General features: G+C 32.4%; 1 protein-coding gene across 7 annotated transcripts in view; it reads right to left on the bottom strand.

Annotated features, from left to right (window-relative positions):
- The window catches only part of LOC143252304 (uncharacterized), a 57,543-nt gene that overhangs the window by 28,342 nt on the left and 14,546 nt on the right, over positions 1-14,655 (bottom strand). For all 7 annotated transcript variants that reach the window (XM_076504226.1, XM_076504224.1, XM_076504222.1 and 4 more), the window contains exons 4-5: positions 3,218-3,319; positions 1,155-1,217 (exon numbers count right to left, since the gene is read on the bottom strand). In XM_076504226.1, the coding sequence (XP_076360341.1) occupies positions 1,155-1,217; positions 3,218-3,319 (165 nt within the window). The remainder of the gene's footprint in view (positions 1-1,154; positions 1,218-3,217; positions 3,320-14,655) is intronic.

Here is a 14,655-nt window from a genome sequence, read left to right as displayed (position 1 = left end):
TACTTCCATTTAGTTTCTGTTGTACTAAATTTGATTATTAAAAAAATGTTGATGTTTCATCTGTGATTTACCTTTCATTGATCTTCAAAGGTAGCCTGAAATCTAGTTTTTGACTCTGTCCTGACTTTTATACAGTGCTAGACATGAACTAAAGGTCTACATTACAAAGAAATCTGTTATTGGCATTACTGAAGCAAGTTCTTTACTTAGTTACTCACTCAATGTTCATCATTTATGCCTTTCATGTCTTTCAATAGCAACTTTACCCAATTTTTATATCAAACCACTTGCAATAAATGATGTATTTAGCTTGATATTTCTCAGCAATACTTTACAGTCAAGTACTGTATCTAGCATTAGTCAGCACAAACTATTAAATGCACAAGAACCTGACACTCAAGGCTTATTATCATGCAAATATAATGCTAAGTACTGCTAATAGACAGTAGTTTTCACTTAATGTAACAACCATTTGGAGAATGGATATCTTAATAAACAGATTATAACATGTCTAACTGTTTAGAAGCTATGGTTACAGCCAGCAACTTTATTGTAGCCAGAATGATTAAATTTTTAAAGTTTAATGTAATGTTTTAAGCCTATAAACATGAGAAAGTTGGACTAAAAATACAACAAATCAAATTTGCACATTAAAAAAAATTGGTACTGAAATACATTTAAAATACAATTTCAGTACTTTCAAGACCAATATATTCAATAGTTAAATTCTATGACTTTCTAGGCTCTATATAAGTATCTGTGTGAACATTGTATAAATCATCCTTTAACCCTAATAATCTATATATCAAAAGATCATTTTGGGTTACTTATTGGATAAAATAAATAAAAAAGTAAATCAACTATCAATTATTTTTTGAAAAACATATACCTGTTAATTTCTTCTTTGCACATTAAATATTTTAAGCCAGTGTAGTATTTAGGTAAGAGCTAGAGGGGTCTCAGCCCTATGGCTCTTGGTCTTAATGGGGCCCATTGATAATTTTATTCTATGTAAAATTAAATGGGATGTAGGGTCAACAAAAATCTGCTACTGTTTTCAACCATTTTTTTTGCCTAGAAATTACTTTGTTTTAAATAAAGGTTAAAAACATTTTAAAAATTAGTACATCACATTTCAAATACAATACACCAACCTTGCTTTGTGGCAGATTAGTTTTTTTTACACATCTGATGCCAGAGGTCCTTTTTGATCTTCCCTAAAGAAAATAAACTTTTTTATGTATCTATAATTTCATGTATTAGTTTTCTTTTCTATTAAGACATAATATACAAATTAAAATAGACTAAAAGTAATCTATTAAAATTAATACTTTAAAATACTAATTACTATTTTTTTAGTGTAACTTACTAAAATTTTATCTAACTAAAAGAAATATAAAAAACCTTTAGAATACATGAATACAGTATGATTATATGGCAACTACATGATTTTAAATCTAAATAAACTTAATAAAGGAAAATCTGATAATGTTCTTCAGTGTATATTTTTTTACAATTATGATAAAGTTTATTAGCATGAGCACAAATTTACAGACAAATATCAACTTGTGAAAATTCAAAATAGTCTATGGATTTAAAATATTTTTAACAAGTTCTAACACTACTACATAGTGCATTTTACAAACTTTACATTCATCAATATGAAACACTATATTACACAGTAGTGGTTGTGAGCTGTCCATTATAAAATAAAGTGCATCACTTGGTACAAACTATAACAAGACATTTCCAACAACATAAATTCATATTTGATGCAACTGATCCAAAATCACACAACTAAGTTTAACTTGCCATTTGACAGAATCAATAATTTATATTTATCTTTCCTGATAAATCCGTGAAAGAGTTACACAAGTAAATTTCTGTATACCATTTACCAAGGTTAAAGTATTGATTTAACTATACTAATTTTTAATTGTTACATACAATCATTTTTATCAGCATATTTTGGCATCTTATGGTTGTCCAGCCCATACAGTCTCCACCCTCCAACTAGAGATTTGGCAGATTTGATGATTTTATTTTTAGATGATTACTTTTAATATGAAGTAGTTTGAGAACCTTAAAACTGTAACATTTTAGAAATATGTGTAAAAAAAATCTTGGGAGCTACAATCAGATCAGTTTATAGATATGCACACACATACACATATATAAGATTTGGGTGTTACTGGCTGTGAGGAAGATGCTGCTGCTTTCCAAAAAGATTTGGATTATTTGGTGAATTGGGTAAATAAATGACAGATGACTTCTAATTATGATAAATGTAAGGTAAAGCATGTGGGTTATTATAATTTGAATTATAAGTATAATTTTGATTCTAATAATCTCAACAGTGTTATAGAAGAAAAGAATCATGGTATTCTAGTTTAACAGTCACTTAAGCCATCTAAACAATGAGCTGTTGCTAGTTCAATAAAAATTCCACTTCATGTTATGTTTACAGAAATATTAACTATAACTCTCCTTAGGTTATAATTTCATTGAAGAGGTTATTGGTTATCCCATAATTAGAGTACTGTATTCAGTCTTGGACTCCTTATCTCAGGAAAGGACATTGAGTATTTGGAAAGGATTCAGAGGAGAGTCACTAGGACAATATCTAAGATGGAGGTGTTGTACTGTGATGATAGATGAAGATCTCTGAAATTGTTTTCTACCAAAAAAGAGAAGAGTTAGAGATGATCTGATTGAAATGTTTTAAGAGTATTAAGAAAAATGACAGTGTCCATGGATTTTTTTTTCAAATTTAATGGTGAACATTATAAGATCAGAGGACATAAAAATAAATTTTGGCAGGGTAAGAGTCACCTTTAACTCAAGACAGCTTTATTTTTCTTTTTTTTAACTGGATGGTTGGCCTTTGGAATAGATTGCTTTTAAATGTGGTGGATGCAATAAATTTAAAGGAGTTTAGGGAAAGGCTTGATAAATGTCTGAGTGGTAAAAGAGCTGACTAAGTGTTTAATGTCTGTTTGTTGTTTTTTTGTCTTAGGGCTTAGAATGATGGATGGAATGGCAAAAAATGATCAACAGATTTCTTGGTGTCCTTAAAGTATATGTATTTATGGATGTATATTCAGAAAGTATTATTTCTGGAAAGCAACAGTTACATTCTAAGAGTAATAATAATTTATTAAAAACATTGTACCCACTCTGTTTTGGTGCACAAAACTACAATAAAATTACATTTCACCTGAAAACCTGCAGCTGAACCTATAACAGAATTCTTTAAATGATGATCTATAGCAGGTAGGGCACAGGAGCTACCAGATGTGGTTTTGATGGAGGAGTGACCCTAGAGAAAAATAGGGTAAGTAACATAACAGTCACTTCCACAATAATGCATACATACTTTCTTACTATAAATATTAAAACACAAGTTCATTTAATTTAGTATTTTTTCAAACCACCTGCATAACAAGGAGGTAAATAATATCCATGTAGTCTTGAATAAACAATATAATCATAATAATCTACCATTACAAATAAACCACCACAATCCTAGTTCACCTATATTATGATTAGGAGTAGCTTAAATGCCAAGAATATTTTTCCAGAAGTGGACTGCACAACAAAGTATAATTAAATAGGGAAGTAACATTAATAAATGTTTTTTTTTTTCACACCATACAATAAGAGAAATTGAACAGCTTTATGTGAATATACCTAGAAAAACTTTTAAGCAAGGTGAATCACATTTTTAACTTTTATACTTTTAAATGAAAAACATTTCTTTAAAGTAAGAATTTAAGATGACCCAATGAATTAAACATTTCTGTGACCATTAAAACAACATTCATTTTGCCTTTAAGTCATAATATGACCTAATAATTTGACCATATTCAAATTCAAAAAGATCAAACCATAACAAATAAATTTGACCTTGACTCTACTTTTGCAATTGATCTTATGGCATATATTTCTTTTATCAATGACTAGAACAATAACTACAACAAGCACACAAATATTATTCTCTTTTACATTGCTACCTTGCATACAGGTATGCATGCATTAACCTATACATACAATCAAAGACAAGCCTTCATTAAAGTTAACATTTTCCAACACTGGACTTTTTTTTTCTAACAAATACTTATCTTCTCTCACAAAATAACTTTATTTAACTATACTGCTCTCTGTTGCACAAATTTTTAATGCATGCCACTAGCATTCCACCTCCTACTTTTGCATATCTACATGCAAATAATCATGCAGCAACTCTTCATCAATAAAAGTGTGACACTATTTCTATTATTATCAGTGCCCTCTTCATAACTGAGCTTGTTAATCACTTCTAGATTGGTCAGAATACCTACATCATACATTATCAGAAGTGTGAGGATAGGTAGGAAATGTGAGAAAATGTAAGTATCTATTGGAAATACATTTTCACTGAAGAAAAATGCTAACTACCAATACTTTATCTTACCTCCTCTCACAAACTAGCTAGAATCCCACACTGAACTGGTGGAGGGCCAATAAAAAAAAAAAAAAAAAACTGATCCCTATTTAAGGAGCACCCAAAGAGAGAACAGGAGTTGGAAAACCAAAAGAGAAAACATTGCACCTGAGTTAGAGACCATATCACATCTGACCCAGGCATACTGTTTGTTCTTTTATGACTGTGTTGCAGACATAAAAGGCAGAAAAACATGAAAGAATCCCAAAATATGTATGACTGATTTATGGGGCACCTGAGTATTGAAGGGCTAGGGTACAACAGACACAACACCAGCCAAAATTTGGAATGGTACCTCAGATTCATGGTAGGTAGAAAATCACCTAACTCTTCATCTTGCAAAATGGAAAATGAGCTACTGTACCAAAACCTATTTCCACTTGGACACATTTCCAGCATGATCAACATAAGATGGAAACTGACATCCACCTGATGGTAGGAAGTTGGGATGACACCTCTGATCCAAAATATGATAACAATGGGTATGGTACACACAAGTGGCAAAACATTCTGTGTCCAGCTACAACTAACACCAGATCTGCTAGGATCCAACATCCAACAGAGGGAAGGAAGAAAAACTGCAAACCTGGGTTGTATCTCCAGTCTAAAACCTGGCAGTAGTAGGCATTTGTCATCCAATATGTGGTAAGAGGAGGGATACTGACCAACACACATGAGGACTTAATTAGCTGGACCATCTCCAACCAACAGTGGACCCAGTGAGAATGTACATGCTGCAAAGATTCATGTAAACCTGAAGTAAACTTAACCTCTATTCATAATTAGAACCCAAGAACTGTGAACTATAACAAGTTTTGTGCATGGAGATGTTGTATACCACCAAAATAGTTGGAACATAACTAAACAATAACTAAACCAACAAGTGCACTTATAAATAAAAATGTCTACCTATGCACACAACATACACAATGTATTGATTTTCATTGTCTGGGTCACTTATCCAAAATAATAACTGAAAATCTTTACACAATTTTATATTTCATAAAATTAAAATATATATATTGTAAACAGTCAAGGTATAGGATTATCCTCCCAAATTAGAATATATACACATCTGTATTATATATATTCTATTCTTGCAGGGTTTATCAAACAAAGGGTTTCCCCTTCTCATAGTATTATATATATATACATATACATCTGCATAACATATCCTGATTCAAAAGACTTATCAAAATGAGAATTCCCCTTTTTTAAGTAGGATAATGCACACATATGAACTACATATACTGTTCTTACAAAATTCATCAACAAGAGAATTACCATGTTTTATTCAGATAGACACATATCTGTATTATATATACATGAACTGTTCTACAGAAATTAGCATACTTGAACAGTAATGGAAGAAAATCCCATTTATTGCTTTCAGCAAAGAAAAATCATTCTCACAACAAACCAGTGTTACAATAAAAAAGAAAGCATAGAAACTTTTGTAATTATTTACAAAGGAAGAATAGTAAAACCAGGCATGCCAATGACATTTATGAAAAAAAGAGGAAAAGGTATATAGCCTGGCCCAGAGGCGCCACAGCGCGGCGCAGCCTCGCCTGACTAGGGGGTTCCGGGGGCATGCCTACCTACAGTAAAACTTGTTCATCTATACAATCTTTTCAGTAAATTACTGATACCTCAATATCAGCATATTTTTCATTCTTTCACAATATAAACTGAAACAGTTTACATGATACCCTCTGCTGTTCAAATCTTTAACTATAACTTTCATTTACAGTTTTTAGCAGATTGATTTATTCTTTTAATTTGCATTCATTTTTTAGAAGATATATCAAAATATCTAAAATTAACAAATAAAATAAAAAGTAAATAAATGAAATTTAAGATTGTTTATTTGCTATTTATTCAGTTTAATTTTTTTCTAAATCAAAATGTATTAGTAATATGAGTTAATAAAGCCAAAATAACTCAGTAAATATTTCAAATACAAATCATTTCATTATTATCCTTTTTGTCATCAATAACATCATCATCATCAACTGCTGGTATGCTGCCAATTAAATGTTTTACAGTCATTGCCAATAACTACTTCTCTGTTGCATATATTCCATACAATTTTCAAATCACATAAAATTACTCTTTTGACTAATCATGACTACCTACAGTTCAAATTGTTCATCTATGCAATCTTGTCATTATACTACTGGAACCTTAATGTCAGTGAATTTTCCATTCTTTCACAAATTGACAATACAAACAAAAACAGCATATGAAGGAAAGCTATGACATTGCTTAAAAATTCAACTACTGATATGGTTCAATATTAAACTACTGATATCAGTGATATGCCTCAGAAATTAAATTTTGTACAGTCACTGACATCAACAACTACTGCTCTGCTGCATGTATTCCATTAAAATTTCAAATTACTTAAAATTACTCTACATGACTACCTACAGTAAAACTTGTTCATCTATACAATCTTTTCAGTAAATTACTGATACCTCAATATCAGCATATTTTTCATTCTTTCACAATACAAACTGAAACAGCAAATCAAGGAAAACTTTGACATTGCTTCAAAATAAAATTAATGATATGCTTTAGAATAAACTACTGGCACTGTGAGCTGCAGATAATAATAAAATGTTTTTCAGTCACTGATATCAACTTCTGCTCTGCTGCATAAATTACAGTCAAATTTCAAATCACTTAATTTCCTTTAATCAATCTTGGCTACTTTCCTCTTTTTCGAGACAAGGGTTTCCAGTGCTCTCTTCCGAGCTTTTTTTCTCTCCTTCTCTGAATGGGCAGCTCTCTGTGCCTCTGTGGCTTTCTGGACTTTTTCTTTAGCCAAGGTGGCTGGGCCAGATTTCACAGAACCATAGGCCTCAAGCCTTTCTGCCCTTTTCTTCTGATTCTCCCTCAGCTTTGAGGTATACTTTGAAGCTGCTGATCTAATGTCCTTACACATTCTCTTGTCTACAGGATCAAAATGAACATCTTTCCTTTTAAACATTTCAATCGCTGTTGTTTCTTTGGAGCGTAGAGAATATTTTATCGTCTGGTATGCACATGATACCAGACCACGAGACCTGCAACGAGACTGCCTCCAAGATGGCGGTCAGATTTTTTTTTTCTGCAATAAACATTGAAAAAATATGATTTATCCTCAAAAACCACCTACCCGGCCCCTAAATCGCTCATATTTTCTCCTCGAATTTACACGAATCTCGTGGGTGATCATTGGCTGTTTGAAAACCTCGGAAATCCGAGTTTCAGCGGAAAAATGGCGCGCATGAAAACAAACTATAACACACATTCCAGTAATAAATGGTTTAACTAACTGACTGCTGATTTGAAATATAGGTTAAGGTCTGCCTCCAAAACCAAAGTAATGAAAAGCAATATGGTATGGAATAGTCACTGAAATGATGTATAGTTTCAATAACTAGCTTAATAACTTATCTTTAGATTTGTCTAATTTTTCCACACACTTAAACACATAATTAAAAAATCACTTTACTCACCATTTGTTCGTACATAATATTATCTGTAGTCACAGATGGAAGCTACCTGTGTACTTTAAGCACCCCTGTAAATGCTATTGAACACTCTGAAGCTGTGAAAAAGCTTACTTTCTCCAACCCCAGTCATTGAGAAAATATTGGTATTAATGCCTGCACTTTATTTTTCTGAATTTATTATTCAGTTTTAATATTTTGTGTTTTTTATGAGATCCTGCTTATTATTTGCTAAAAGGTATTTCTACAAATGTTGAAACTTTAACCAAAAAGATAGTAGAAGCACACATGAGAGATCTGAAAAAAGTTAGAAGTCATTTTCACAAAGTAGCATGACATCACATAACATCTGATGTTGATACTGCAATTCCCTATTTAACATTACCTTACTACTACTGTTCAGCAATAAGACACAAAGTGTACAATACAGTAGTCTCAAGTGAGACAAAATTTAAAGCTTGAACCTATTAATAAAGCTTCAAGTTAAAAACACTGAGGATTATTATAAACTTATGTTAATAAATTCTGAGTGTGAACCAATATGTTTAAACCTTTCCACAATGACGAGAAACCTATTTGATGTGAGATATATTTGGACCTTTATCTGGATGAATTTGTCCACCAACACTCAATTTTTCATTATCTGCTCTAATAACTACACTAGTTATAACTTTTATAGGATAATAGCAATATTCCAATTGTTTCCTGTGTCACACCATATAATTTCTAAATATTTTGTTATTTAAAGCTGTTCGAACAAATTTACAATTTAAAAACTAAATATTCATTTAAATTTACTAATTTCTTCAGTTACCTTTAAATACGTATTGTGAAAATTTCCCTTCCCATCAACAGAGATTGGTAATAGCTTTACCTAAAATATGGATCATTCCTAGGGCTTCCCAGTTCTTTTCTCAGATTTTCTTGAAAAATTTTAAGCAAAAAAATCACTTTGATGTATTCAGCCATACAGTACAGCTTCAGGATTCTACATGGCTGAATAAATAAAAATGAAGTTATTGCTTGAATTTTTTCAAGGAAAACTATGACATGGAATGACCCATATTTGGTTTTGTTCTTTTTAAAACAGTTTTGATAGCTTCTTTCCCCCAACTACGATATATTAATTTTCATAATGCCTGCTGGTTCTCTCCTACTTACACATATTTTCAGTGAGTATCAGTCACAAATTACAAGCTTTTGTAAAACAGCTGGTCGGTTATTTCAGTGCTTGCATGGCACCAATAACAAACTTAGAAAATAGATGTCACAGAAGGTCTGTTAAAATAATTACTAATTTAATACTTCATTTTTATACCAATAACTAATAAAATCTTAAATGTGTGAATGGAGTATTCATTTCCTTCAATACATTAACATTTTCAACTTGGTTTTGGTATAAACTTTAAGAATTTGTATACATATCTGCATATGCTAAATATTTATTCTATTACTATAAATGCTGTATATATACCTTCACAAAATTTGGAACGCTTCTGGTAATGCTTCCAGGTCTTTTGCACATAAAAATCCATATTTTTTAGAGTATTTTTACTAGATTTGTTTGTGAAAATATCAAGTCTGTTTTGTTATTAGTTATTGTAACAACCATAAAAAATTAGGAAATAAATATATGTTACACTTTTCTTGGTCTAGAATTACTACTAATTATAACACAAAAACACAAATGTTTAGTCTATATAGCTTAAATCTCATAACAACATACATTTATATTTTTTTTCATATTGGTCTTCCAATCATGTATGACTAGATTTTGTTTTAACACAACAGTTAATGTTGATGTTTAGCAGACAATCATCTTTTCTTGTTATAGCCTTTCTACTTGGTTGCTGCTCTTCACGGCTCACTAAGCCTTAACAAATTTTGCACACAGAGGAAGTGAAATGCAATAATTTTTTTAGTTTTAATATGTACATTTGAATAACCAAAAATATAAAAAACTATTACAATGATACCATAAAATTCCAATATAGTTTATCAAGTTTAATAACTAAGCTATATTTTGGTCCATAAAATATGAAATTTCAAGCAGACTAAAAACACAACCTACCTCATTGAAATCTTGTTTCAAAAGAATGAGATGGCATCCTAACACATGAAAATGCCTGAGAAAGCCAGAAGGGAGACATTCTGAGCATTTTATTGGTTATTCACATCGTATACAAAAGTGAATGTATGTAAGGGATCATTTTCAAAAATGGGAAGACGTGAGTGGGGCCACTGTGTTTGATTCAGCACATAAGCAATATCTTAGCAAACAGAAAATACATCAGGTTTTCAATTTATATTCTAGTTAGTCAGTACTGGTAATTTGAGTTCCTAGTTTTTACAAAATTATAGACCTAGTATTTTGACATCATAAACATCTAATTTTAACCCATGCTGCATTCAACATATCACATGACACACCTAAATTTATGTTTTTTTCAACACTTTTAAATTAAGAAATTGAATAATGTATAATACTAAACATTGAATTATAACCTACAGTTTAATACCAAAGTCATTTACATAAGTTTATAAAATAGTAGTTCAATAAAATTTTAAATGCAAGTTAACAAACATGATGTGGCTTTTGACCCATGATAGGTAGCAGTATGGTGAACAAATATTCCTTCTACCTACATCTGAAATTTTATAGTGTTTTGGGTTAGGTTTAAGATACTGAACAAAGATGCAATCATAAAAATGGTCATATGTTAAGATTAGTGACTTCAGATTATGTATCATTGACCAATAATCAAACTTTCTAATATGATTTAAAAATTCTGGATCAATTGAAAATTAAAAAAAACAAAAACATTTTAAGCAGTACCATTCTGGTAGATGACCTCTTTTATAGCATATGCAATGATAAACCTAGGCAATTACTTTTCATGGAGAGAAATTTTGCTTCTTTTGGGAAGATTATGTAGTAAGAAAACTGTGTTACAGGAGAAAGGTTTTTGTGTAAGTATGCAAGTCAATAAAGTAGAGTTACATTATCATCTAGATGTAATCATCTGATTACAGTTGTTCATAAGCCAAGATATCTTTCTAAAAATCTTTGTTGTATATACAGTTGGTTTTTATAATTCCAAAAAAATACTTTCCTCCCTCACTCTACAGCTATTACTCAACTGCCATGATATCTTCCTTTGGCCATCTGAACATTGGTCTGATTTTTTCTTGTTTGTTGCAGTCTTTTATACCCCACTTAATTGCCCTTGGTGATATTTGCCTTATGACACTCTCCATCTACATCAATGTGCCCTCTATCCTGGTATTATATATAAGCACCTCATTCAGACAATACTATCACTTTTTCAAAACTGACACCATTCACAGTCTGTAACAGAGATTCTCAGTGGGTTAGAATGGAGGGAGAGTGCATAAGAAAGTAAATATTACAGGAAATATATTTTTAATTTACAAAAATATTAACTTCCAAAACATACTTACCCAATTTCACACTACAGATTCAATCCCACATTGAATCACAGGAGTCAGTTAGGTCATTATCCATGAGGAAAATTACTGCACACATCATGGGTGAGTCAAAAAGAAGATATACTCTTCACCTGGAACTTAGTTCATATTGTGAGTGGAATTTATCATTGCTACTGGCCAGGCCCCAACCACTACTGCTCGAGGTTGGAATTATAGAACCATAGTCTTTATATCCCATATTGGTGACTAGGGCAGTTGAATGATATATAAATCCTTATGAATGAATACCAAACTGTAGCTATAGAGTGATATGTTCCAAGTCATCGGAATCATAATGAAAAAGTAAGCAACACTAAAGCAGACAAACCTTCTCTTCAAGAAGTCTGAAATGCAACACCCCAGGTTCTGAATGATGTAATTTTGTATGCCTTACTTGACCTCAGAAAACAGAACTCATCTTGTCTAAAATTATGAAACTCATCCTTATTCCCCAACCAAACTGAGCAAGGAACCTTACACCAGCCCCCAGTATAATGGAGTAGGATGCGGAACAGTATGCTCAACCAAGGACCGAGAATTGGTAATTCGGAGGAGATAGTGGGCCTCCTTCCATGAACAATAAACAAAACTGATATTGATCAAACCAGACAGCTAAGCATCAAATTTCAAACAGTATTACAAGTAGGTTCCTATGTAGGATGGTGCCTCTTTTCTTAACATCTGGAAAAAAAACAACATTCAGGGATCCAGTTAGAAGGGTTCCCAACTTTACCCTCTTCTCTAATAATGGAGGAAATTCACTCAAACACTCTGGAGGTAAAGCCTCTGTTCATGAACCCAGTAACTGGAAATTGAGTGTGGTAAGGATTTCCTAACTCCACTAATAGAATGAATCTGGGAGGTAATACAAACTGGAGAGCCTTGATGAACAGTGCAATAGATGAATCAAGTTCCATAGATTTTTAAAAGCAAACCAATTCCAATTTTTTTCAATCCAATTGGTAGGATTTCATAATACTTTATTAACTATGGTCCATGAAAGGTAGTTCAGCATAGTACAATAATACCACCTGATCAGCCTCTTTGTGGGCTTAAGGAACACCTCTTTTCAACAAAGCCTGTTGCAACCTAGATAAAGTATATTAAATTAATGGTTTCTAGTACACCTGCTTGGGAAAGAGTGGAATTCTGTGAAAACAAAGTGAGGGACCCTGAAAGGTAAAATAAAGACAAGTGTAACAATGAAAATACTCACCTCTTTGTATAATGTATAGAAAAGGTTAAGATAGCTAGAGGGTGTTAGTCAAAAAATCTCAGATGAAGATACTACCAGATCATGCAAATAATGTGAGATAAGAGTATTGTAGAAGGTCCACATACAACCCTGCACAATGTCCTCCAGCAGGCATCTGAATTGAGCCACTAAGGACATGAATCTGATGAGATGCAATTTTCAAAATACTCCTTGCCATCAAAGAGAGCACAGAATAAGTAACAATGACCATTTTTTTATCTACCTCATCAATGTGCTTGGGGATAAATTCTGGGAAACCGAATTCTCCCAATGAATAAATAGTTATTGTCTAGCTTCTCTAAAAGTATTAAAATAGGCTAAAAACCTTCATGATCCTCAATGAACATAACAAATAACTGAAATCCTATTAGTTATAAAAGTGAAAAATAGTAATCAGATGAATCATTGAAAAGAATTTATTCTTTCCCTGGATCAAAATGCCTTTAAGACAAAGGACTGGTCTTAGGGTATAGGTAGAATGATAAAGCATCCTGTGGACAATCAGTGCAAACCACTTTGACTAGTGACATCTGCAGGTCAGCTGCAACAAAAAACAAACCTTCAAAGAAAGGTGATACATTGAGAATGAGAATAAGGTCACAATCTGTATTTCAAAAGAGCATGTAATGTAACCTTAATGTATCAGTTAGGTACCTGGAATGGCTGTTTGAAATCATGGACTTGAAGCAGCTTCAGTAAGCCAGAGAGTACTGGGTGCTCAAATAATTTTTGTCTCTAGAACTGAACAACAGTTGATAACACTGCTTATACAGGCAGCTGTGGAAGGTGTAAAACTGAAACCAAAGAGCCAGGTCAAAAAATGAGCTATGACTTGCATTTCTGATCAAAATGGGTTCTTAATACACCATTGCCAATAGTGTAATTTTCATTGATAAAACTTCATCACAGGACTAAGCAAAGACTGAGACAGATACATGACAATCTGAGAAATTAAGCCCCAACACTGTGCAGAGGGTTACATAACCTCCATGCCTGAGGCTTGAGCTTCTTGATACCCAGGTGTACCATGTCACACCATGGCTATCTCCACAGAAATGACCAAAGAAGAAATGGAAGAGAGACATACTTCTGACAGTACTGCAGAAGCAAAAACCAGTGTACAGTTGTGAATCCAGTGCTATCAAAAGGATGCAACCATGGCTTGCAATAAATTATATTTACTACCTTAGATAACATACAAATTGGAGGGAAAACCTACCTTATCTTGATGGAATGCATTAACTGCCAATCCCCAAGGGTGAAGTATTGAAGGTCAAATTGCCAGTAGTTGGTTGTTCCAAAAATTGACTAACCTATCAATCATCAATATTTCAAAATGAGAGCCAATCCAAGAGAAAATCTTGTAATGTGGTGCAGCAACTATTTTGTTAGGAGAATCTGTTTGGATTGAGACAATTAATCTGCTAAAACAATCATTACCTTTGAAACATGGCAAACTAGTAGTGTTACATGATAGAAGTGGTCTTGAGAAAGGAGATCTAAGGTTCAAAAACAAAAAACCCTGGTTCAGGTGTCCCCTTGATGGGAAATGTAAAACCTCACAATGAAATTTCTGAAGTAAAGCTGATCATATTCTCCTTAACAAGTCCAAACTAAAGCCATTGTCATTTGAAAAGCAAGAGGGTTTAAAACATTGTGTAGAAAAGCCTTGTCATTTAAGTATAGACCCTGGAATTCCTGGCTGCTGTGGTATGCATCTCATCCTTCAAGCAAGGCATTCATGAAGAGATGAATCTCTGAATGAGAAGGCAGCAGAGGAACCCACATCTTAGTGTGGTTCTAATCTAACAACCCTTTGTGATCAATGAGTGATCCTGAATAGAGAAACTAGGGAATCCAGTGAATCAATGTTTATGATCTCTTGGTCACATAAAGACCATTGAAAGGATCTCTTGTGCATTCATTCC

The sequence above is a fragment of the Tachypleus tridentatus genome, chromosome 6 (genome assembly GCF_004210375.1).
Source record: "Tachypleus tridentatus isolate NWPU-2018 chromosome 6, ASM421037v1, whole genome shotgun sequence".
In the NCBI taxonomy this organism is placed as follows: domain Eukaryota; kingdom Metazoa; phylum Arthropoda; class Merostomata; order Xiphosura; family Limulidae; genus Tachypleus; species Tachypleus tridentatus.
The sequence above is the reverse complement of the archived record's forward strand: the minus strand, read 5'-3'. Positions and strand labels throughout refer to the sequence as shown.